This window comes from Pristiophorus japonicus, chromosome 3, assembly GCF_044704955.1.
Source record: "Pristiophorus japonicus isolate sPriJap1 chromosome 3, sPriJap1.hap1, whole genome shotgun sequence".
Taxonomy (NCBI): domain Eukaryota; kingdom Metazoa; phylum Chordata; class Chondrichthyes; family Pristiophoridae; genus Pristiophorus; species Pristiophorus japonicus.
The window spans coordinates 292,751,663-292,778,034 of NC_091979.1; the positions used below are offsets into that span (position 1 = coordinate 292,751,663).

Consider the following 26,372-nt stretch of genomic DNA (forward strand, 5'->3'; position numbering starts at 1 on the left):
CTTATGCACGCCAGGAAATCCTCCTCCACCGTATTGCTTCCAGTTTGGTTAGCCCAATCTATATGCATATTAAAGTCACCCATGATAACTGCTGCACCTTTATCGCATGCACCCCTAATTTCCTGTTTGATGCCCTCCCCAACATCACTACTACTGTTTGGAGCTCTGTACACAACTCCCACTAACGTTTTTTGCCCTTTGGTGTTCTGCAGCTCTACCCATATATACACATCATCCAAGCTAATATCCTTCCTAACTATTGCATTAATCTCCTCTTTAACCAGCAATGCTACCCCACCTCCTTTTCCTTTTATTCTATCCTTCCTGAATGTTGATTATCCTTGAATGTTGAGTTCCCAACCCTGATCATCCTGGAGCCACGTCTCTAATCCCAATCACATCATATCTGTTAACATCTATTTGCACAGTTAATTCATCCACCTTATTACGGATACTCCTTGCATTAAGACACAAAGCCTTCAGGCTTATTTTTTTAACACCCTTTGTCCTTTTAGAATTATGATGTAGTGTGGCCCTTTTTGTTTCTTGCCTTTGTTTACTCAGCCTTCTACCATTGCTTTTTACCTTTCTACCATCTGTTTCTGACTCCATATTATTTTGCCCTGTCTCGCTGCATAGGTTCCCATCCCCCTGCCATATTAGTTTAAACACTCCCGAACTGCATAAGCAAATGTTACCCCCAGAACATCAGTTCCAGTCCTGCCCAAGTGCAAACTGTCCCTTTTGTACAGGTCCCACTTCCCCCAGAACTGGTTCCAATGTCCCAGGAATTTGAATCCCTCCCTCTTGCATCACTGCTCAAGCCACGTATTTATTCTAACTATCCCCTGCTCCCTCTACTCTGATTAGCACGTGGTACTGGTAGCAATCCAGAGATTACTACCTTTGAGGTCCTACTTTTTAATTTAACTCCTAGCTCCCTAAATTCAGCTTGTAGGACCTCTTCCCGCTTCTTACCTATATCGTTGGTACCTACATGTACCACGACAACTGGCTGTTCACCCTCCCTCTCCAGAATGCTCTGCAGCCACTCCGAGACATCCTTGACCCCTGCACCAGGGAGGCAACATACCATTCTGGAGTCTCGGTTGCAGCCGCAGAAACCCTTACAATAGAGTCCCCTATCACTATAGCTCTTCCACTCTTTTTCCTGCCCTTCTGTGCAGTAGAGCCACCCATAAATCAACCCCCTCATCTCCAGAATCAACCTATTGAACCTTCTCTGAATTGCCTCCAAAGCAAGTATATTCTTTCGTAAATATGAAAACCAAAACTGCATGCAGTATTCCAGGTGTGACCTCATCAATACCTTATATAGCTGTAGCAAGACTTCCCTGTTTTTTGTACTCCATCCCCTTTGCAATAAAGGCCAAGATTCCATTGGCCTTCCTGATCCCTTGCTGTACCTGCATACTAACCTTTTGTGTTTTATGCACAATTACCCCCAGGTCCCGCTATATTGCAGCACTTTGCAGTACTGTCGCAGAGACTGATACAACACATAATTTTCATAATAATCATGATTACATCTGTCGGTTATCATTCTTTACCTAAAGACGTACACCGCGACCGCAGGCTTTGATTAAAACATTCCCGGAAAAAGTGAAAGACCTCACATCTGGTGATAGTCACTCATGACTGTTACAAATCAAATTATATAAATACATAAGTGCATGGAAATCAATGTAACACTTACTTTTGCGGACCCCACAAGGTCTGTCATCGTTTGCGGCATTGGTTGCCTTCACGAACCTTGTTGTTCGCTGACGAGACCACCTCTGCTATCTCGGTCCATATCCTTTGGTCGGCCTTTGGGATGGGCTTCCCACACCCTCGCTGTGTCAATTCACCCAGGCATAATTCGACCTCCTGCAGGAGGGAGCCATTTGCCTTGTCCGAGAATGTCCTGGTCCTTTTGCGCCCTCCAATGTGCTCCTCTCCCACCTCACTGCTCTCTCCAGTGTCAGTCTCCAAAGCGTGCTGTGATGCCTCCTCCTCTCTCTCCATTATTGGCCAAATTCGGGCAATTACGTGGCTGGTAACAGCTAAATTTTGTTTGCCTACTTGCTGTGAAGCTCTAAAGTCTCCCTCCTTCCTCCCAAAACAGCCACATCACACTCAGGCACGCTTTCAGTCCCTCTGAGTGCCCTCTCTCTCTGTCTCCTCTTCTGTGCATGTCATGATCTCCTGAATCGCGGGAATCATGCGTTGCCATACCATTGCTAAGGAGGTCAGCAGAAGGTCAGCGAGATTTAACGCTACCGTCCATTTCATATCGTTCACGGTAACGACCATTTTCAAAAATGGAGACTAGGTGCTTTGAGAATGGGCGAGAAGCCGGCGATCTGAAAACCCTTTTTTACTGCCCACGCCGGAAATAAGGCCCATTTTTGGGCGATAAGCACAAAAGTGGAGGTTCTAGCCCCGTAACCCTGAATTTCGCACAGCCCTGAGGGCCCAGCAGCAGATTGCAACACCTCATCATGGGTCAGAGGCAGTCTGGCCCAGCTGGCTATGTGGTATTGATAAAGGCACTAATGGAATCGGTGACAGGGGTGCAGGCATGCTACCATCCTGAGAGAGGTCAGTAGGTGCCTTTCTATGGAGCCAATGCCACGCTCCTGGGACGACATTCAGCACTCCTACGGTTCTGCGCGAGAACAGAGTGCAGGATTGATGTGGTGCTCTGGAAACCATCTTCAACACTGGCCCCCAGAGCCATAATGGCAGCCATCTAAGATTGCCTCCCAAGAAGCTGTCGTATTCATGGAGCTGATCATTTGCTCCATGATGGTCAGAATGGTCTCCATGCTCTGCACGATGCCCTGACAGTTTGGAGCTGGACTCTTCCATGCTCTGAGCCATTGTGCGCACTTTAGCTGGCAAGCTGCCCAATGCTGGCAAGCTAGCATTTCCTGGTTTATGCTCATCAGCCTGCTTCAGTAGCCTGGGCCATCGAAATCTGCATCTGCATCCGCTACAGCAGAGCTAATTTGTGATCTCACCATCTGACAAGCTGGCACCTGTAGCGTCCTATCCCCCAGAGAGAGAGTACAAGAGTAAAGCACTTTTTAGTGTTCCATTATCAAAAGGACATTAAAGTCATCGAGCATGCAGCATAGATTCATCAGAATGATGCAAACGATGAGACACTATGCTTAAGAGGCAAGACTTGTGATAATGGGACTACTTTCTTTGAAGCAGAAAAGGTTAATAGAAGAGTTAATAGAGAGTTTAATATTGTGAAGGGTTTTGATAGGGTGCATAGGGATAAACGTTTTCCTCTGGAATCAATGACCAGAGGATATCAACTTAAAATTGTCACTAAGAAAGTGAGGAGTGCAATTCGGATTAATTTCTTTATGCAGCGGTTCATTGCAGCAGGGAATGCTTTATCACACTGTGTAGTTGAAGCAGAGACTATTCCAACTATTAAAAGGAAAAGTGCCTTAGTATTTGAAATAGATGAAGATACTGAGCTATGGAAAGAGAGGAAAGCGGTTGGATTGGTTTAGGTTTGCTGCAACAGCCGACACAGACATGGATGAAATGGCTAACGTACTGCAAACTTCTATGATTCTAATTAGATCCGTATTCTAATAAATGGCATTATAGTTAACATGCATTATTACTTTACAACTCGATTAACATGTGGAGAATATAGAGTAGTGGTAATTATTCTGATTACTGCAAGTGCCAATATACTGCACTCTGCTGTAGGATGTCCGTCAATGGGATCATTCAGTCATGGGAACTGTGATGGCTTAACCTGGTGTGGGCTATTATAATTTTACCTTTTTATTGCAATCTGGTACTACTGCGAATCGTTCCTTAATCAAACGGTTTAGATAGGTAGCATTAGGAACTAGCACTGCTCTTAGAAAATAAATAACTTCCAGTCATAATATCTAGATTGTAATCTTGCAAATGTTGGTGAATTTGTAAGATTTTTTTTGTATTTGTATCATTGTAATTGCTACCAGTTGGATTTGATCCCTTTTATACTGAATGAAAGAACAAAAAATAAAAGTAGAAAGGTAATTGTCACAAGGTTATGAGGAAAAGTTGCAATTTCAGAAAACGAAATGTTTCCTTTTCACTTATTTGTAGTTTTTCCTCCTCTCTAAACTTTCCCATCACCATATACGGCCTCTCAAGTTTTAAGGGACTTTCATGGTAGTGCAATCATTCAGAATGTGGGCGTGGTCAAAGAGAGAAATGAGCGTTTACAGCTGACCTACCCTGCTGGCACCCACACAGCCCAACTAAAACAGCTCAGAAGTCCCTCCAGTTACGTTCCTTATGGCTAAAGGGATCAAGGGGTATGGAGAGAAAGCAGGAATGGGGTACTAAAGTTGCATGATCAGCCATGATCATATTGAATGGTGGTGCAGGCTCGAAGGGCCGAATGGCCTACTCCTGCACCTACTTTCTATGTTTCTATGTTTCTTCTGTCTAGATATCCTGCAGCAGTTCCCTGGGCTCCCCCACAGCACGAGTGACCTCGGAAAATTCAGAGATGTTTCCTCTGCCTGCTGAAAATACAAAATGTATTTGCCGAGAGCAGAGTTGCAACCCTATTGTGGCTTGTCGCATCCTTGAGACATCGCAAAATGCTTAACAACAAACGAATTAATTACTTTTGAAATACAAGTGCTGATCCTGTAGGGAACACCTCGTGGGAAATGGCAGACACACAGCTCATGATGTTCCATTCTGTTATTTTAATGGGTGGACAATCACAAGTTGGGAACCTGCGATTTCCCATGATGCAATCCTCGAGAGTGCTGCTCCCTGCTGGACGCAGATCATCTGTTGTTACGTCGGCAAATTACTTCTGGAGAAATTCTGCAACAATCAAAAATTAACATACACTGAAGAATATCTGGCAATTGGTTTTAAGCTTTGTTGTCTTGTATTTTGCAGGAAGCCAACAAACAGGCCTCTCCCAAAACCGGTAAGAAAAATATGTGATTGATGCAGCCAAAGACTGCTTTTACATTCTAGTTTCAGAATTTTTTGTGTGTCCTGATCATTCTTTTCCTCTTATCCGTCAATAGAAATTGTTCACTAGTGTCAGCACTTTATAATGACAAGAACAACTTGCAATAAGGCGCCATTAACATAGAAATGTCTCAAGATGCTTCCAGAGGCAAAATAGAAATTAGCCTAGAAATTGCTTTTCGCCACGATTGGGAATGGTAACCTTCCGGGTGCGGGACTTCCTGCGCCCAGCCCGGAGGTCCCGCTCCCAAAGTGGAATTGGTCCGTATGCCCCTCAAAGGAAGCAGAGCGCTGTCTCCGGCACGCCTCTTACTTGGAGGGGCAATCCTAGGGCGATAGCGCAGCGCTGAGTAGGCCAGTGCTACGCGGATGTGCTCCTTCAATTAAGGGGGGGGGGGCGCTGCGCACTCTGCAGGCCTTTTGGTGGCTGCCACTGGGCTACGAGGGACACAATTGACCAGGGCCAGCAGCCTGGCAGCCAAAACAGAGGGCCGGGCTGCACGCTGGCAGCCAACAGTCGGCCGACAAATAAAGATGGCATAATAGGGTACTAAAGGCCTCCACTTTAAGGGGTGCCCCGGCAGCAAATGTCTACCAGCCGCGCTGGCATTGACATCCACCCTTGCGGCCCTCGGGGCAATATCCCCTGCGGGGTGGTGAGGGATTGGCACACACACCGATGATATCGGCAGTTGCGTGGCAGCCCGGGGTGCTAACCATGGGGCGGGAACTGCCAGGACAGCATCCCCCAAGTCTCTGGGGCTATTTCCCGGGAGCCAGTATCGCTCCCGGGAAATGAATGGTGACAGATTAGTAAAAGGGGAGGTGCAACGAGATCTGGGTGTCATGGTACATCAGTCATTGAAGGTAGATATGCAGGTATAGCAGGCAGTAAAGAAGGCAAATGGCATGCTGGCCTTCATAGAGAGGGGATTTGAGTATAGGAGCAGGGAGGTCTTACTGCAGTTGTACAGGGCCTTGGTGAGACCACACCTTGAGTATTGTGTGCATTCTTGGTCTCCTAATCTGAGGAAGGACATTCTTGCTATTGAGGGAGTGCAGCGAAGGTTCACCACTGATTCCCGGGATGGCACGACTGATATATGAAGAAAGACTGGATCGACTAGGCTTATATTCACTGGAATTTAGAAGAATGAGAGGGGATCTCATAGAAACATATAAAATTCTGACAGGATTGGACAGGTTAGATGCAGGAAGGATGTTCCCGATGTTGGGGAAGTCCAAAACCAGGGGTCACAGTCTAAGGATAAGGGGTAAGTCATTTAGGACCGAGGTGAGGAGAAACTTCTTCACTCAGAGAATTGTGAACCTGTGAAATTCTCTACCACAAAAAGTTGTTGAGGCCAATTCGTTAGATATATTCAAAAGGGAGTTAGATGTGGCCCTTATGGCAAAAGAGATCAAGAGGTATGGAGAGAAAGCAGGAATGGGGTACTGAAGTGCAAGATCAGCCATGATCATATTGAATGGTGGTGCAGGCTCGAAGTGCCGAATGGCCTACTCCTGCACCTACTTTCTATGTCTATGTTTCTATGTAACAAAAGCAAGGGTTTCAGCAGCATTGAGAGTGAGGTAAAAGCAGTGGCAGTCGAGATTGCAGAGGTGGAAGGAAGCAGTCTTGCTGACAAGGTATGGGATTTAACAGCAAGTAGAGCTTTTGCACAGTCAGCAATGACTCCTTGCATAAAAGGTTTGATTTTGACATTTGGTGGTGGCAAAAAACAGACAATAGCAGATTGTTATTCATCCCACCTAATTTTCCTTTCCACAGAATTCAATGGAAAGAAGTCAGATTTTCACAGCTTCTTTTGGGCCAGTCAGTCATTCATCTAAGTGCAAAGATTCTCACTTCATCAATGCCATTTGACTCCAAGCTGCATCACCTGGCTTTTCACTAGCTTTATAAAAAAGATCAGCAGGTGCCAGAAAGCAATCTATCTGTATTTAGCATTTCTAAAGTAGATCTTGGCTTTTAGCCATATTATATTTGCTGTTTCTATAGCGACACATCTGAAGAGGAAACTACCTTTTAATCTGTAACGGCTAGCAATTGTCATTGAACTGACATTTAGGACAATACAAATTCTATCTTTAACTTTGCTGCACCCTTGTCAACTTGCTAACTTTAAGTGATGAAAATATTTCAGGTAGCTAAATGTGTGTTGCATTAGCATCACAAGGCAATCTGTGACATGTTGCCTGGAATCAACAGCCGAACAAAATGATTTTTTTGCACGCAAGTAATGCAAGAGCTGTGCCTAGCTGAGCTATCATAGATGTAATTAGAATCATATTTACTCCCACTATCGGAGATGTTCATAAAAAATAATGCCCTGTAACAATATAGATATTAATTCCAACTGGTGTTACATCCAACAATGTACATTCTGCTCCTAATCAGATTTTGAAGCAAAGTAATTGTTTTACAGGGGAAACCTATGTATACTTTGTAATCTTCAAGCTATGGCACATGTGATTCCAATCACACTTTTGCTAAGAGGTTATCACTCCATTTCAATGGCCGATTAGTTGAGTGCACTGCCCTGTTTAATATGTATTGTTAGCTATCAAAAACTGTTCATTTCATTGAGTTTCACTGTACATTTCACTGTTCCTGTCATTTGAATATAGCTCATGTTTCACTCCATTTCCTTTCTCCATGTGTTTCTGATTTTACATTCTATTTCTTAATTTGATGTAGAGAATGGTTGAGCCTTCAAGGGAGCAGTTATTTACTGAAGGTAGGACCATTTTGATTCACGATCTAAAAGCAAGCTTGTATGGTAAATCTAAGACTTCTTCAGGCTTCTGCTTTATCCATCTGCTGGAATAATACCGCATTAAAAATGAAAATGTACCTTGACATTCAACTTTCTTCTAAAACTGAGTCAGGTGCCAAATTACTCTAGAAGGCAATAATCTAGAAATTGTCACAGAACCATAGAGGTTTACCTGACAAAGAAACCATTGTGCCAGCTCTTTGCTAGAGCAATCAAAAGCTAATCCCACCAACCAACTCTCTGCCTATTGCCCTGTACTGCCCACTGTTTCAAAAATTATTAAATTTTCTCTGAAAAATGCAAGGGTTCCTGCTTCAGCTACTCGCTGTGGGAAAGCATTTCATACTTCAATAATTATCTGCATAAATAAATACCTCTTAATCTTTTCTCGCTCAGTGACAATTTGAAGTTGATGGCCCCTTCATCATGAACTCTCCAACCAGAAGAAATAATCTTTCCCTATTCATCCTATAAAACCCCTTCATAATGTTAAAATCTCTATCACATCTTTTAACTTTCTCTGCTTCAGTGGAAATAGTCCCATTATCTTAAGTCTCTTCTCATAACTACTATTTCTCATCCTGTTGAATCTATGCTCCATGTTCTATGGCTTAAGGTACTTTCAATAATGGGAAATGAAAACTGCACACAGTTCTCTAACTGTGGCTCCACCATTGCCTTGTACAAATTTATTACTTCATTACTCTTGCACTCTCTGCCTCTATTTATATAACCCAAGTGTTAGAGAATTTACAGCACAAAAACACGCCATTTGGCCCAACAAGTCAATGCTGATGTTTATGCACCACAAGCCTCCTTCCACCTTATTTCATCTCACCCTATCAACATATGTTATTGATGTTTTAATGGCTTCAACTACCTTCATTGGCACTTTCAAGGAATTATGTATTTGAAACCCAAGGTGTCTCTCTGTTCATCCACACCTTTCAGTGTCTTTCCATTTAGTATATACTCCGGTTCCTTTTTTTTTCTTTCCAAAATGTATTACCCCATTGACCACTTCATAATTTTAAAAATCTCCATTAACTCTCCTCTTAGTTTTCTCTGATCCAATTAAATGGTTCCAATATCTCCTCAGAGCTATAGCTTTTTTTAAATCCTGATGAATCTGTGCACTTTTTATACCTTTAATGTTCTCTCTATAATGGGGCACAGTAGTTTGTGGCCTAACCATTATATTGTACACATATTTTTACTTCTTTACTCTTGTGCTCTATTCTTTGGCCTTTTTTATGCCTTTAATCCAGCTGAAGTAATTTCCAGGTTAATGCTTCATCTGAAGATACAGTTGAAGATGAGTTGCAATAGGCTAATTCAGTTGTAGTATATTAAATGTGTTGGGCACTGTGTAAATACAGGCAACTCTCGATTATCCGGGTCCCTCGAGGATTGGGCTATGCCGGGTTAACGATTTCTCCGTTAGAGCGAGTTGACATTATAAAGTTAAAACTTCAATGAATAAATACTGTGCAATCAGCTACAAACAGTAACAAGGCAGTTAAGTATGGGACATTACCAGCATGCATGCAGGTGACCTCGAGGAGGAGATTGTCTAGCTCCGGAGCGCACTGCCTTCCCGGGCCAAAAGGACTCCGAACGCACCGGCCAGATGCTTTCCCGGGCCGAAAGGACTCCGACGTCAGTGGCAGCCGCAAGAGACAGCGGCTGCAGCAGTGCGCGCACACACGGAATTTTAAATGCCGTTATAATGGTTTCCTGTTGCATCCGTGTGCAGATAATCGAGAGTTGCCTGTAGTTAATATATTTCCTTAGGTTTTTTTATGTTTGGACTAATGCTAATGACATATAATCAATTTGTGCAGCATTGATGGAAATCGAATTGTTCTTCTCCAACCAAATCTTTTCCCCTGTTTATATAGAGTTGATAGATTTACATCCTTAAGCCTTAATCAGGCTCTCTCACATTTATTCAGACCTCAGTGACATTTCCAAATGTTTTCTTCAGGTGAAAAGCCCAGAATTCCTGATAGACCTCGACTCTCAAACCCAGCTGAAGGTCCGGTTCTGCCAGCACCACGCTTTGGCCTCAAGTACAATTCTTAATTATTCATTACTTGCCTAAAGTCTTTTTAAAAATTCAGGCCAAAAAAATGGATACCATTTATTAGACTCTTAATATTTACTTATTTTCTTTTTAATTGCTGTTAACATTCAGTTTCTGTTCCCAGGCCAGCAGTTTTGAGATTGCCAACTGCAAACCAACCAAGTAAGTTATCTAGTATACTATTATTAAAATAATATACCTATTTAAGGGAGCAAGTTTCTAAATTTTTCTAAAAATAAATGCTCAAAATACTTCATCAGAAAAAAATCATTGAGTTTTAATGTGAAATTGGCAGCTAGTTTGATAGAAAACAATTAGATTTTAACATTAATTAGGAACTGCAATATTAACCATATGGTGTGATATAAATGGAAGCAGCAGCTATGACTGATAGCTAGTCGTATGGGTTAGGTTTTTCTGACCATTCATCGTCAAAAGGTGGAAAGTATTCTACTGTACTGTACCTTTATCCCTACTGATAACTTTAAAAATGGATGAGTTAAGACTCCTTTTATGTCCTTCCAAGGATTATGGTAGTTTGTTGTGCAATCTGAATATTGTACACTCGTTGGTACTCAGCATATCAGCTCTGATTTTTTTGGTAAACATTCTTTTATTAGTGCTTCACAGCTGAGCGATTATATGCCACCATTTTATTAAAATAATTTGATACTGTGACATCATAAGTAGTAATGTTAGAAATAATGGTAACAACACCAGAAAATAAAGGAGAGTAATTACATACCTTATTTTTAAAGTTCTGAATTTAGAAACAAAAAGCTCTGACTCTTCTCCTGGTTGGGCTGTGCACCTACAAAAATAATAGAAGTTTAGAGTGCAGCTGCAGGCTAATTGGTAAACAGAAGATCTCAAAGTGCTAGAAGTTGTCCGGATGTGGATAGGGGAGGGGGGGGGGGGGTGGGGGTATGCAGAGAATTAATAAATCTTACCTTCGCTCCAAATCTTCAGTCTGTCCCCAGGACACCCGCAGACCCACCAGTTGGCAGGGGTCCTAGCCACGGAGATTGCGTTAGGTTTTAATGGGTGCCTGTGGGTTGGGGTACCCAACAAATCGATTCCTCGGAAAATGAAAGCAGGAGGCTAGGAATGTCTCCTCCCACCTCATTAAATAAGCGGCACAAGCCCAGTTTTGCATCGTGGGGACATACCAGGAAATCCTGGGTCAGCACAATGAGACATGATGTAAGCGGTTTCTACCCCTTTTTCTTCAGCCCTGCACCCGGGGAATGTCGATTCTGATGTTCATCATCCAAAATAACCACATTTTGACAACTGATGATTTCTAATCACGATTCTTTCAGACTTTCCAGACCTTCCCACCAGACCTAATGGGATTACAGTACGACCTGGTGTCCTCACACACTCTTCCAGTCCCAGTTTGAATTCAAGTATGGAACAGGTATAACTTTAGTAAACCAACTTATATTATGATCTTCATAAACAGCATCAGAAATTAAATAAAGGCCACTCAGCTCAGTTAGTTAGATTTAGACCACATCCCTGTTTCATCCTACCATTTCAATATTAATTCCTTTCATAACAGCTAACCTTAAATATTAGCTTCTGCTTTTACGATGCTTGCAGATTACCATTCCATCATACCACTTGTCTGCTGTTACAATACTAACCATTATGTAATGAAATCATAGAAAATTACAACACAGAAGGAGGCCATTTGGCCTCCATATTCCATATATCTGTCTTTTCCCACTAATTCTATCCCCCCTCCCAAGTCACTGTCTCGGGCTGAGCTAACTGTGATGTTGGTATCCTTGACCCAGAGCAGAGTTTCAGATCCCATATCCTACCCATCACTACAACTGCCTACTTCCACTCTGCTACTCCACTGCTGAATCCTTCACACATGCCTTTGTCACCTCCAGACTTGACTACAATGCTCTGCTTATCAGCTTCCCATTCTCCATCCTCTATTAACTCCAAATTGTCTATAAAAAAAAATATTTGTTCCTGCGATGTGGGCGTTGTTGGCAATCTCAAATCGCCCTTCAGAAGATGGTGGTCAGCCTCCTTCTTGAACCACTGCAGTCGTGAGGGTACTCCCACAGTGCTGTTAGGGAGGGAGTTATAGGATTTTGACCCAGTGACGATGAAGAAACGCCGATACATTTCCAAGTCAAGATGGTTTGTAACTTCTTCTGTCCCACACCAAGTTATATTCACCCTTCCCCTTTGTCCTTCTCTAGTCTATTTTAAAACTATTATGGATTCTGCTTCCATCTTTGTTTCTGGTAGAACATTCTGGGGCCGAAATTGTCCCCCGACTAAAAGATTGAGCACCTACCGTATTTTTAGTTTTTTCTCCGCCCCAATCCATGGAGCAGAGATTCGAGTGATATTCAGCTCTTTAACTTTTTTTCAGTCGGGACGGTGTTCGTGATGGCTGCGGGGCGGAAGTGCCCTTGGATTGGGTCGGCCGTCGCTCTGAGTCATCAGCTGACGCGTCTCAACGTCCCTCCCATTCAGTTAAAGAAGAGGGCCGCTGCAAACTCTGCACTGAGTTTAGTTTGGTCCACTGGGCCATCAGAGAGGGGTTTCAGCTGGGCCAGCTGCCTGGTATCCAAGAGGGGGTGATGAGCTGCCTGTTGGCGGCTCGGCCCAACCCGTGGCCACCATTGTTGGACCGACCTCGGAGTTGGCTGACAAGTCAAAAAAAATGGCATCCATGGCAGTGCGCCCTCCCCTTTAAGGGTGGACGCGTTGCCCAGGCACGCACAGCTTCCCGCAGGGGAAAGCTGTTGGGGGCACCAAGTAGCGGCCGATCCACTCCCATGGGACAATTTCCCACAGGGCAATTTCCCACATGGGGCGGAAAGCGGTTGCCGCTGATCGGAAGGGGGTCAACGTGTGCCCGATGGGGCGGCAGCGCGGGCGGCACGAAAACCCGTTCCCACCGCTCTTGGCCTGGGGGCACTTTTGGATAGGTCAGCCCATCCGTCTGCCCCCAGTCGGTGAGTACAATCCTCTCCATTACCGCAGTAATGGGCCTTAAGGAGGGGGGCAATTTAAGCCCCTCTATATCCTAACAATCACCTGCATAATAATAAAAACTGCTCTTCACATTTCCCTTTGATCTTTTGATAAATTTATGCGCTCATGTTACTGACTCAACCAGTGGAAATAGCTTTTTCATATTTATATTATTAAAACCCCTCAATTATGTAAACCTCTATCAGATCTCCTCTTGACTTTCTCTTTTCTAATGAAGAGCCCTACTTTGACTAGTATCCCTGCATGCCTAAAGCCTGTCATCTCGGATATTATTTCAGTGAATCTCTTTTGCACCCTCCCAATAGCCTTGTCATCTTTCCTAAAATCCCACATGCTTTTTCACAATTTTATCAGTTTGTCCTCTCCATTTCTGAATAATTTTGTATCTAAACCCCTAAATCTTTCTTCTCCTCTACTCCCTTTAAAGTTTTAAAATTTTGTATGTATTTCCTCTTCTACTTCCTCCCACAATGCTTCAACCTTATTTCTCTGGTTTAAATCCTCATCACATTCTTCTACAGCCTCACCCCACCCTATCTTTGCAACCGCCTCCTGTCCATTCCTCTGACTCCAGTTTCTTGTGCATCTCCCCTTTCATTCACCTGATCATCAGTAATAGTCTTCAGCCACCTGGGTCCTTCACTTTGGCATTCTTTGGCTAAACCTCACCACTTCTCTCTCTTTTAATGGCATAGAAACCCATCTCTTCAAACGAGCTTTTAATCACCACTCTTAACCTCTCTTTTCTTGGCAATATTAATCTATTTTCCATTTGCTTATTCTGTGAAACACTTTAGGTCGTTTCCTTAAACAAAAGAAGTACTATATAAATGAAAGCTGTTATATTATACTCAGCAGAACCCAGTTTCCATTTTACTATAGCTTGTTATGTTAAAGAGCAAAAAGTTATATAAATTGTACACATCAAACAGACAATGATTAATAACATTAGAACCATTTAATATTAATCTCTTTTTATGACCCGAAGGATCCCAGTGTTGATGGCAAAGTATGGTTTGCAAATCATTGTGACCGCAAAACTGCTGAAGAGGCTTTAAACAAATTAAATAAGGTACAAAGTGAATTTCTATTAGGCAATTTTATAACACTTCAGTCACTTTTTATAGCTAAATATATATTTTTTTAATAAAACAGGATGGATCGTTTCTCATAAGAAAAAGCTCTGGGCACGACTCAAAGCAGCCTTATACATTAGTTGTGCTATACAAAAGAAAGGTCTATAATATTCCTGTACGTCATATTGAATTAACAAAAGAGTACGCATTAGGCAAAGAGAAGATTGGCGAAGAGGTGAGTGATTTATTGTATTTTCGCTTCTCAATATGTAAGGATAATCAGTCTACTTTTAAAAATTATTCTATTTTACATGAAGATAGCAGTGATTTATAATAAATGACCCACTTACATCAGGTTCCATTTGTAGTTAAGAAGCCAAACAGTGTGTTATTTTTGGTAACCACAATTTTCTAGTGTGCATCAAATTGAGACAGTTTGTTGCAATATTGTAATTCTTTCTTTTATTGTACAAGAACACAAGAATTCGGAGCAGGAGTAGGCCTTACGACCCCTCAAGCCTGCTCCGCCATTCAATAAGATCGTGGCTGATCTTAGACCTCAACTCCACTTTCCCGCCCATATCGCTTGATTCCCCTGAAGTCCAAGGGGCCAAATCGGGGCAATAAGGACTTTTCGCCCGAGGGCAGGAGGCAGAAGTGACCAGATCGTAATTGCCCCTGGGATGGCGGCGGCGCAAACGGCTTTGCGCCACACCCTGTAGTTATCGCCCCGGGTGGCGCGCACACGGCTACGATGTAATCACCATACCCGCTGACCCCTTATTGGCCCGCAGGGAAAATTGCCCTGCGGGAGCGAGGTTGGCATGAGGTGATGCCACCAACAGTTAATTGGGTTGCAAAGCTGTGGTGGCTGGGGTGTTCTGGCCAGCCTTAAAAGGGAGGGCCTTGCACCACGGCCACCGCCTTTTTTTTTGTCGGCTGACTTTGCAACAATGGCACCACAATGGCGCCCATTAGTTTAGCTGGGTCACCAACATGCAGCCTGGCAGTCCCTCTTTGGGTGTCGGTCTGTTGGCTCAGCCGAAACCCTCCCTGTTGGCCCAGTGGCTGCCAGGAAAGTGGCTGCAGAGTTCACAGCGGCCCTCCCCTTTAAAAGGGATGTTGTGATGCATCAGTGTGACGCAGCAGTGCCATACCACACCTCCATCCCTCTACCTTGTTTTTGCATAACACTCACTCTTCTAGATTTGGCTGATATTTCATGCAGTAGTACTCCAGGAAAAGCTCACAGAAATCATAGCAACTGAAATCCCGTGTGGATTCAACTCATTTCCATCCAAAACTCCAGCAGGAGACCAGCAGACCCCCCGCCCCTCCACCAGGAAATGAGGAAATGGCTGTTTCCACCATTTCCCTTGGAGTTTTGCTGGTGCTGCGGCAGGGGATGGGTGGAACATCCATAAAATTTCAGTCTCATAATGACTAGTCTTTCCCAGGAATATATGTTTTTTAAAAACATTTACCTTAAGTGGAAGATACTCTGACCCTGCAACTCTTGGGGTTGAAGAGGGTACAAGTCAAATGTATACTGGGGCCCAGGGGTGTGTGTGAGGTGGGCAGGGGGTGGGGGGGGGTGAGGGGTGGTGGTGGCTGAATATGGGACAGAACATTACATTCAGGTCAGGGGTATGTAGGCAGATCTTGGGCGTTGGAGGCAGATAGAATTCGTTGAGCCCCAACTGATGAGTTACATTGGAATGCCTGTTCAGCAGCCCCAGCCCACCACTTTGATTCAAATGCCCAATTTGGCTCCAGCCTCAGACCAGCACAGAGCAATTACTCCACCAACCTCGTCACCTGTTTTGAGCATAAGTCAATTTTCTCCCCAGGAGAGAGATTTTTAATGTTTTTTTCCTTTGACCTATTTGAATCTTGGGAAGTCTCCACCGCCCCACTTCTCACCACCCTCAGAAGGGCAAGTAGGCACAGGCCAGGGTGGCCAGTGCTGGTGCACCCTTGCAAAGACTGGCATCTTGCCCAAGCTATGCAAATGCTCTCTTCAAGGTTTGGGAAGGGTATCCTTCCTTCGACAAGAGTGTGTGGGGGTTTTGCTTTGTCATACTTGTGTTGGTGGAGCAGGGCCTTGGGAATTTCTAGGTTTGTATTTTTAAATTCACAGCAAGTCATTCTCCTAATTCGAATGACTATGACTTGCTTTTGCTCTCCTTTTTGGAATGCTATGGAGCACAAAATGAACAGAACGTAACATGGAGTGCTTGACATCCATGTCGACATGAAATGTTACAATTATGCAAACACAGTTATTTCACTTCTTCCATTTCTTGTGGTCCACGGTATGCCACAGAGGAACAAGAATGATGCCAACAAAATTTTACACATGTAAAAGCAGCATGATTATTGTGAAGCATGCACTACGCTATAATTAAAAGTGTAATATCTTACTGGCACATTAAAGTTTTGTTTTAAATGAAAAACAGTTACTGGGACACATATACACAGATGAGTCAGGTGCTGACAATCTCTCTTGCGTTTTTAAAAATAAACCTTCCTTTACCATTTATTGCCCTGCAAATCAAGCTAGTTCTCAATATCCAATCATACGTCTAGGATGGTAATGTAAGAGCATACTGGATAAACAGAATTAACTAATTTATTTGGCAACACAAAGTTCACGGTCACAGTGCCACGCTTGACAATTTAAAATAATTCTCATATGTAGCTCAAAAATTATGTAACCTACATAGAAATAAACCATAATTTATTGGAGGTTGTGCTGAGGCTTTATAATGAACGCTCAGACTACATCGAGGGTATTGTGTTCCATTCTGCTCACATCATTAAAAACATATGCATTACAGTTGGTGTAGAAAAGGACAAGCCTATTCCCAAGTATAAAGGAACGGAGGAAAGATTAGGGAAATTCAAAATTTTTAGTATAAAAAGATGATGCTTCAGGTAATGATTTCATTAAAGGTATATAAATCCACAGCATGTATTTGCAACATCAAAGTTCTGATTGGTCCCCTTGGCGGGCAAGATGCACCCAGCAGTTTGTCTGGAATGTGTAATTAGATCCTGCCTGCCTGAATAACCAAGATCTCTGCAATGTGTAATTTGATCCATTCATTTGATCCAGCCAGACTGTAGACAGTGCTCACCGTGTTAACATTACTGCTTTCAGACAACAGACAGGGCTCACACTCCCAGGTTAGGACCTTCTCCACCCCTCCTACCCTGCAACAAGTGGACATTCTCCCACAGCCGCCCCCCCCCCCCCCACCCCACCCGACCTCTGAGTTCCTGACCTTCTCTTCCCCTCCCAACAAGCGCCTGTCCCTCTCCTTCCCCTCCCACACCCCACCAGACCGCAGCAGTTGAAGAAGGCAGCTCATGACCATCCTCTTAAGGGCAACTAAGGATAGGCAATAAATTAATGAATTTTTAAAAATGAGAGCACATTCTGTGCAATATTCATTGTAAGCGGCCAGCCAGTGCTCCAGGGAACCCGTGCAGTTGGCTTGCCAGCTTTTCAATACAAAAAACGCAGTGATTATTTATATGAACAAATTTGATTCATTCTGTGCATGCAGAAGGGAGCGGTGGAGCCTAAAGAACGTCCTGGCTCCCAATGGAGCCACGCATGTGCATTTGTCATTCCAATTGCGTATTTACCTACATTTCCTGTAGGCCCAGCATAATCCCCGGAGCCCATTTACAGGCTGTAGGCCCAGCCCGGGGGAGGAGATGGTCGGGAACTTGGTGTTTGGGGAGGGTTGAGGGGCAAGACCGTTAGGAATTTGGGAGGTGGAGGGAAAGGGAAGGTCAGGAACTTGGGTGGGGGTTTGCGGGTGGCGGTGAGGGAAAGAGAAGGTTCGGAACTTAGTGGGGGAGGAAAGGAAGGTCATGACCTTGTTGGGAGGTGAAGAGAAGGTCAGGAACTCGGTGGGGGAATTACGTTCTTATTCTCATTTTTCCCTCCCCGTTCGATCCCTTCACCTCTCCACTTCCCCCCCTGATCCCCTCTCCTCATCACGCCCCTACTCCCCTGATTCCCTCTACTCTCCCCCGGCTCCATTTGATCCCCTGACCTTCTCCACACAGAGCCGAGGAAAGCATGGCTATACAGGCTGTGGCGACAGCCACTGCACCATTTGGTGCTGTGCATACACGACCATATCCATGTTGGGGAAGTCCAGAACCAGGGGTCACAGTCTAAGGGTAAGGGGTAAGCCATTTAGGACCGAGATGAGGGGAAACTTCTTCACTCAGCGAATTGTGAACCTGTGGAATTCTCTACCACAGAAAGTTGTTGAGGCCAGTTCGTTAGATATATTCAAAAGGGAGTTAGATGTGGCCCTGACAGCTAAAGGGATCAAGGGGTATGGAGAGAAAGCAGGAATGGGGTACTGAAGTTGCATGATTAGCCATGGTCATATTGAATGGTGGTGCAGGCTCGAAGGGCTGAATGGCCTACTCCTGCACCTATTTTCTATGTTTCTATGTAACACCTTTGCACAGTTTTGTATGTTAGAGGCATTATATAAATGCAAGTTATTTTTGTTACGGTTTTATATAAAAGGAAGGGCTAACAGTCTGATTTGTTTCTCTCCGTCTAGCGGTTTCCCAGCATTGCTGACATAATTGAAAATCATCAAAAGAATCCCTTGGTGCTCATTGACAGCCAAAGTAACAGCAAAGATTCCACCAAACTGAAGTATCCAATCAAAATTTCATAATACACGCGTTTAAAGACTTCCAACTGAATGGATTGATTACGTCGCCTTTCCATTTATTATTTCTCATTTCCAAACTATAAAAATCAGTTCAATAAACAAACATTTTAAGCTACATAAATCCATGCAATGAGGCTCCTATAGGAGATGAATTTTGTAATGGTTACATCAGTGTTTATTACTTAATCATAATTCATCAGCAGTTGGCTAATATACAACAGAAGCATTTTATCAATTAACATATTTAGAGTCTGAATTAATAGTTTTTCATATCAACAAAGCATGTTATTAAAGCCAATGTACTGTTACCAAGACTGGACAGGGTCTATTAACCAGATGACATAAGCATGGTTTACAAAACCTTGAATAAGCACACGCGTTGTTTAAGTTTAACCTTAATGAACTATGGTAATCTTTGTAAAATAAGTAATTTTTTTAAACTCTAACCAGTATATTGTTTTTTGCAAAAGTTTAGTCAGTAAATATTTTTCTCATTTCAATTTATAACCATATCTAGTCGTTCATAAGTATTTTATGGCAGGCATTATAAGAATATTTAAATGTGGCTAAAAAGTAATCAATTCAGGATTAAAAACCAAATAAAAAATAAAGCAGACCTGAACGTCTCCATGGTACAACGAGCTGAGCAACTCCACGGTACAACATAAAAACATAAGAAATAGGAGCAGGAGTAGAACATTCAGAACCTCAAACCTGCTCCCCCGTTCAATACGATGATGGCTGATCTTCTACCTCAACTCCACTTTCCTGCACTATCCCCATATTCCTTGATTCCCTTAATATCTAAAAATCTATCGATCTCTGTCTTGAATATACTCAACGACTGAGCCTTCACAGCCCTTTGGGATAGAGAAATCCAAAGATTCACCACCCTTTGAGTGAAGAAATTTCTCCTCATCTCAGTCCTAAATAGCTAGCCCCTTACTCTGAGACTCCCCAGCTGGAGGAAACATTCTCCCTGCATCTACCCTGTCAAGTCCTGTAAGAATCATGTACGTTTCAATGAGATCACCTCTCATTCTTCTAAACTCTAGAGAATGTAGGCCTAGTCTACTCAATCTCTCCTCATTGGACAATCCCCCCATCTCAGGAATCAGTCTGGTGAACCTTCGTTGCATTCCCTCTATGGCAAGTATATCCTTCCTTGGGTAAGGAGACCGAAACTGTATATAATACTCCAGGTGTGGTCTCACCAGGGTCCTATATAATTGCAATAAGACATCTTGGTGCCAAAATTGCCCCTTCCCTTAAGGCCTGTTACCACCGGAAATTGGCGGCCACGCTGTGGAGTGGAGTGACCGACGACTTTTCGTGGCATGGCCGCCGTTAGCCCAATTGGCCTGCCGCGGTTTTCCGGCAATGTGCAGCACCGCACCGCTTCCCTCCCACTTCCATGGCGGTGATGGCCAGCACTCCTAACTGCGCATTACTGCGTGCAACACCGAGGTCCCGGGCCAGAAGCCCCATTACCCTATAAAAGTCGGCCCACCGCTGGGCAGTGCCAAGAATTGTTTTTTTTGGGTGGTGCATAGTTCCTGATGCCGGAGTACCTTAAAGGTGTGTTGCTTTCAGTTGATTTTGTGTCGGCGACTTTTTCCCGTTGCTTCACTCACAGTGCAAGGATACGGTGCGCGCTGCTTTGTGAGTGCTGGAGGCGCCTCCACCTGCAGAACAGGGAGGCCACTTCGAGGAGGCTGGGCTTGTGGAGGGCTTTGCAATGGGGGCAGTGCTTGCAGGCCAACACCTCCTGCGCATTGTGCGTGCCGCCGAGGCACGGAGGAGAAGGCGGCACCAGGGGCAACGGTTGCAGAGGCAATGGGCAAGGGCCGCAGGCATCATTGCAGCCCAGCATGGAGAGGGCCAGGGAGATGGCCACAGAGGAAGCAAGTGAGGTGCCACACGAAGGTCCTCAGCAAGGGCCTCCGCCAAGGAGGAGAGCGAGGTACGCAAACCCCCCCCCCACCAGATAGTGGGCCAGCAGGCCAGGAGGCAGCCTGCAGCGGAGCCAGATGCTGGGCAGCAGCAGCCTGCAGAGATGGAGGAGGCAGCAGAGCAGCAGGGATCAGCTAATGAGCCACCTCGCGTAGAAAGTTGGCTGCACAGACATGGGGACGGCAGGCTATATTCAAAAACGTCTTCCACCAGCAATTTTCATACATGGATATGAATCAGTGCCTGCGCAAACTAAAATTCCAGAAGGATGTTGTGACTGAGCTCTGTAATCTCCGGCAGGCAGAATTGGAGCCACAAACATGGGGTATGGACAGCCCTGAGTGTGGCATCCAAGGTGACAATCACCCTCAACTTTTATGTGACTGGGTCCTTCCAAGCTGCCACTGCAGACATGTGCAACATCTCGCAGTTTACAGTCTACACGTCGATATGGGAGGTCACAGATGCTCTTTATAGGAGGAGGGCTGACTACATCTCCTTTCCCCATGACCAGGGAGAAGCAATTGGAGCAGCAGACTGCATTCCTGTGCATTACTAACTTCGCCAGGGTCCAAGGGGTCATTGATTGCACCCATATCAGTCTCCGGACACCCCAACAAATTCCCGAGCAATTTCGAAACCACAAGGGTTTCCCCTCCCTCAATGTTCAACCCATTTGCGACCACAACCACGATTATGGAAGTGGATGCTGCGACAGAGTGGTGTGCCACGCCTCTTCACTGGTGCCAATGAAGATTGCGGCTGGCTCCTTGGTGACAAGGGCTACGCACTGAGCACTTAGCTCATGACGCCTCTGCGTAACCCTAGAACTGCTGCGCAGCTGCAGCAGAGTCTGATGGCCACCAGGACCATCATTGAATGCACAATTGGCATTCTAAAACAGAGGTTCCATTGCCTGGACCACTCGGGGTGTGCTGCAGTACTCGCCGGAACGTGTCTCCTTATTCGTGGTGGTGTGCAGCATGCTCCACAACCTGGCCATCATGAGGGCACAGCCATTGGAGGATAAGGCAGCAGTGGCACCTGTGGAGGAGGAGAAGTAGGTGTCACCATCGTGACCCTGCAAGGGAAGCACAAAGCCGTCTGATAGCTGCGTGGTTCACATAACTCAATGCCCAGTTGAGCCTGCATCTGGCCATGACCATAGGCCAACCTGTGAGCCCTCTCGCACATCATTCCCACACAGTAAAATGAGAGACCTGATCACAAATTCCAAACACAAAATAAAGATTTATTAGAACCCAAACAATGGGTTTCCAAAATATTCATACAATTAATTATCACCTTTGCACAACTCCTTACATAGAAACATAGAAACATAGAAAATAGGTGCAGGAGTAGGCCATTCGGCCCTTCTAGCCTGCACCGCCATTCAATGAGTTCATGGCTGAACATTCAACTTCAGTACCCCATTCCTGCTTTCTCACCATACCCCTTGATCCCCCTAGTAGTAAGGACTTCGTCTAACTCCTTTTTGAATATATTCAGTGAATTGGCCTCAACAACTTTCTGTGGTAGAGAATTCCACAGGTTCACCACTCTCTGGGTGAAGAAGTTCCTCCTCATCTCGGTGCTAAATGGCTTACCCCTTATCCTTAGACTGTGATCTCTGGTTCTGGACTTCCCCAACATTGGGAACATTCTTCCTGCATCTAACCTGTCTAACCCCGTCAGAATTTTAAATGTTTCTATGAGGTCCCCTCTCATTCTTCTGAACTCCAGTGAATACAAGCCCAGTTGATCCAGTCTTTCTTGATAGGTCAGTCCCGCCATCCCGGGAATCAGTCTGGTGAACCTTCGCTGCACTCCCTCAATAGCAAGAATGTCCTTCCTCAGGTTAGGAGACCAAAACTGTACACAATACTCCAGGTGTGGCCTCACCAAGGCCCTGTACAACTGTAGCAACACCTCCCTGCCCCTGTACTCAAATCCCCTTGCTATGAAGGCCAACATGCCATTTGCTTTCTTAACCGCCTGCTGCACCTGCATGCCAAACTTCAATGACTGATGTACCATGACACCCAGGACTCTTTGCACCTCCCCTTTTCCTAATCTGTCACCATTCAAATAATAGTCTGTCTCTCTGTTTTTACCACCAAAGTGGATAACCTCACATTTATCCACATTATACTTCATCTGCCATGCATTTGCCCACTCACCTAACCTATCCAAGTCGCTCTGCAGCCTCACAGCATCCTCCTCGCAGCTCACACTGCCACCCAACTTAGTGTCATCCGCAAATTTGGAGATACTACATTTAATCCCCTCATCTGAATCATTAATGTACAGTGTAAACAGCTGGGGCCCCAGCACAGAACCTTGCGGTACCCCACTAGTCACTGCCTGCCATTCTGAAAAGTACCCATTTACTCCTACTCTTTGCTTCCTGTCTGACAACCAGTTCTCAATCCATGTCAGTACACTACCCCCAATCCCATGTGCTCTAACTTTGCACATCAATCTCTTGTGTGGGACCTTGTCGAATGCCTTCTGAAAGTCCAAATATACCACATCAACTGGTTTTCCCTTGTCCACTCTACTGGAAACATCCTCAAAAAATTCCAAAAGATTTGTCAAGCATGATTTCCCTTTCACAAATCCATGCTGACTTGGACCTATCATGTCACCTCTTTCCAAATGCACTGCTATGACATCCTTAATAATTGATTCCATCATTTTACCCACTACCGATGTCAGGCTGACCGGTCTAGAATTCCCTGTCTTCTCTCTCCCACCTTTTTTAAAAAGTGGGGTTACATTGGCTACCCTCCACTCTATAGGAACTGATCCAGAGTCAATGGAATGTTGGAAAATGACTGTCAACGCATCCACTATTTCCAAGGCCACCTCCTTAAGTACTCTGGGATGCAGTCCATCAGGCCCTGGGGATTTATCAGCCTTCAATCCCATCAATTTCCCCAACACAATTTCCCGGCTAATAAGGATTTCCCTCAGTTCCTCCTCCTTACTAGACCCCCCGACTCCTTTTATAACCGGAAGGTTGTTCGTGTCCTCCTTCGTGAATACCGAACCAAAGTACTTGTTCAATTGGTCCGCCATTTCTTTGTTCCCCGTTATGACTTCCCCCGATTCTGACTACAGGGGACCTACGTTTGTCTTTACTAACCTTTTTCTCTTTACATATCTATAGAAACTTTTGCAATCCGTCTTAATGTTCCCTGCAAGCTTCTTCTCATACTGTATTTTCCCTGCCCTAATCAAACCCTTTGTCCTCCTCTGCTGAGTTCTAAATTTCTCCCAGTCCCCAGGTTCGCTGCTATTTCTGGCCAATTTGTATGCCACTTCCTTGGCTTTAATACTATCCCTGATTTCCCTTGATAGCCACGGTTGAGCCACCTTCCCTTTTTTATTTTTACGCCAGACAGGAATGTACAATTGTTGTAGTTCATCCATGCGGTTTCTAAATGTCTGCCATTGCCCATCCACAGTCAACCCCTTAAGTATCATTCGCCAATCCATCCCAGCCAATTCACGCCTCATACCTTCAAAGTTAGCCTTCTTTAAGTTCTGGACCATGGTCTCTGAATTAACTGTTTCATTCTCCATCCCAATGCAGAATTCCACCATATTATGGTCACTCTTCCCCAAGGGGCCTCGCACAACGAGATTGCTAATTAATCCTCTCTCATTACATAACACCCAGTCTAAGATGGCCTCCCCCCTAGTTGGTTCCTCGACATATTGGTCTAAAAAACCATTCCTTATGCACTCCAGGAAATCCTCCTCCACCGTATTGCTTCCAGTTTGGTTAGCCCAATCTATGTGCATATTAAAGTCACCCATTATAACTGCTGCACCTTTATTGCACGCACCCCTAATTTCATGTTTGATGCCCTCCCCAACATCACTACTACTGTTTGGAGGTCTGTACACAACTCCCACTAACGTTTTTTGCCCTTTGGTGTTCTGCAGCTCTACCCATATAGATTCCACGTCATCCAAGCTACGTCAAGGTGTGTCCCCTGTGACTGCCTCATGACTTTGGGAAGGCCACTGGAGCACAGGTCGGCAGGGTGGGGTGGCACCATTAGGCCCCCGGTAGACCTGTGGTGGACCCAGCCGCAATAGCAGTAGTCAGGTCTCGCACAGCCTTCAGCTGAGACTGCATGAGAGCAGTCACACTCTGGAAGCCATCAGAGACGACAGCAGTCAGATGCTCCATGTCCTGTTGCCCAGAGTGCATGAGAGTATTCTGTGATTTTCCAATCAGCGGCCATCCTGTGCAAAGAAGCACAACCACATTTGCTCCCTCACGCCTGTGCTGCAATGGCAGCTGTGACCTCCACCAAGAGATGCATCATCGCAGCTAGATTCGCACGGTCACTCTGGGATTCCACCATCGTCTGCACACTGCCAATGATATTCCCCATTGTTCTTTATGCAACACCTCGTAACCAGCATTCTACCGTCACCAGAGGGTGCATCTGTTGGAGTCCCAAGGGATCCCAGCATCCCTTGGGAGCACTGCATATAAGCAGGCCTCCCATGCTATGCCAGCACTCTGGAGTCAGAATAAAGAGATTAAGGTCACACTCAAGTCTACAGTACTCAGTCACATTGCTTTATTTGAGACATTACAACTGGCGACAAGTAATAGATAATGAACCATCACGCGAAAATGCAGAGAACTGTTGGTATTCTGGAGAAATTCTCAGAAGGTGATGATTAGGAAGCCTTCGTGGAGCGACTCGATCAATACTTCATAGCCAACGAGCTGGAAGGGAATGAGAACGCTGCCAAATGAAGGGCAATCCTCCTCACCGTCTGCGGGCAACAACCTATGGCCTCATGAAGAATCTTCTTGCTCCGGTGAAACCAAAATAACCAAATCGTATGAAGAACTGTGTGCGCTGGTCCGGGAGCACCTAAATCCGAAGGAGAGTGTTCTGATGGCAAGGTATCGATTTTACACATGTCAACAGTCTGAAGGCCAGGAAGCTACGTCGCCGAACTAAGGCGCCTTGCAGGACATTGTGAATTCGATGGATTCCTCGAGCAAATGCTAAGAGACTTTTTTGCCTTTGGCATTCGCCATGAGGTTATCCTTCGCAAACTATTGACTGTTGAAACACGGAAACTGAGCAAAGCCATAACGATAGCCCAGGCATTTCTGTCCACCAGCGATAAAACCAAACTAATTTTGCAGCCTAAAGATGCATCGGCAAGTACTGTACACAAAGTAACGTCGTTTTCAGGCAGGAATGCATATGACAGAACGTACACACCTGCAGCTGCATGACCTCAGATGACTCAGAGTCTGCCATCAAGTGTGAATGTGAGGCAATTAACACCTTGTTGGCACTGCGGAAGTGATCATCGAGCCCATCAATGCCACTTCAAACACTATGTGTGCAAAGGCTGTGGAACAATGGGACACCTCCAGCGAATGTGCAGACGAGCTGCAAACCCTACAAACCACCACATTGCAGAGAATGACCGATCCATGGCAGATCAAACTGCACTAGAGACTCGAACCGAGGAGGCAGAAGTGTTGGGGGTACACACCTTCATCACGAAATGTCCACCGATCATGTTAAAAGTTGAATTGAACGGAATTCCAGTATACATGGAATTGGACACGGGTGCAAGTCAGTCTATCATGAGCAAAAAGGCCTTCGAGAGGCTGTGATGCAACAAGGCACAA

At 44.8% G+C, this 26,372-nt stretch overlaps 1 protein-coding gene across 5 annotated transcripts in view; it reads left to right on the forward strand.

Moving 5' to 3' along the window:
• The window catches only part of blnk (B cell linker), a 259,070-nt gene extending 239,756 nt beyond the window's left edge, over positions 1-19,314 (forward strand). For 4 of the 5 annotated variants that reach the window (XM_070875034.1, XM_070875037.1, XM_070875036.1 and 1 more), the window contains 8 exons: positions 4,948-4,978; positions 7,748-7,787; positions 9,814-9,898; positions 10,037-10,074; positions 11,235-11,332; positions 13,931-14,014; positions 14,098-14,253; positions 18,617-19,314. In XM_070875034.1, the coding sequence (XP_070731135.1) occupies positions 4,948-4,978; positions 7,748-7,787; positions 9,814-9,898; positions 10,037-10,074; positions 11,235-11,332; positions 13,931-14,014; positions 14,098-14,253; positions 18,617-18,736 (652 nt within the window). In that variant the 3' untranslated portion in view covers positions 18,737-19,314. The remainder of the gene's footprint in view (positions 1-4,947; positions 4,979-7,747; positions 7,788-9,813; positions 9,899-10,036; positions 10,075-11,234; positions 11,333-13,930; positions 14,015-14,097; positions 14,254-18,616) is intronic. The other variant, XM_070875038.1, reaches the window with a different exon arrangement.
• The last annotated feature ends 7,058 nt before the right edge of the window (positions 19,315-26,372 follow it).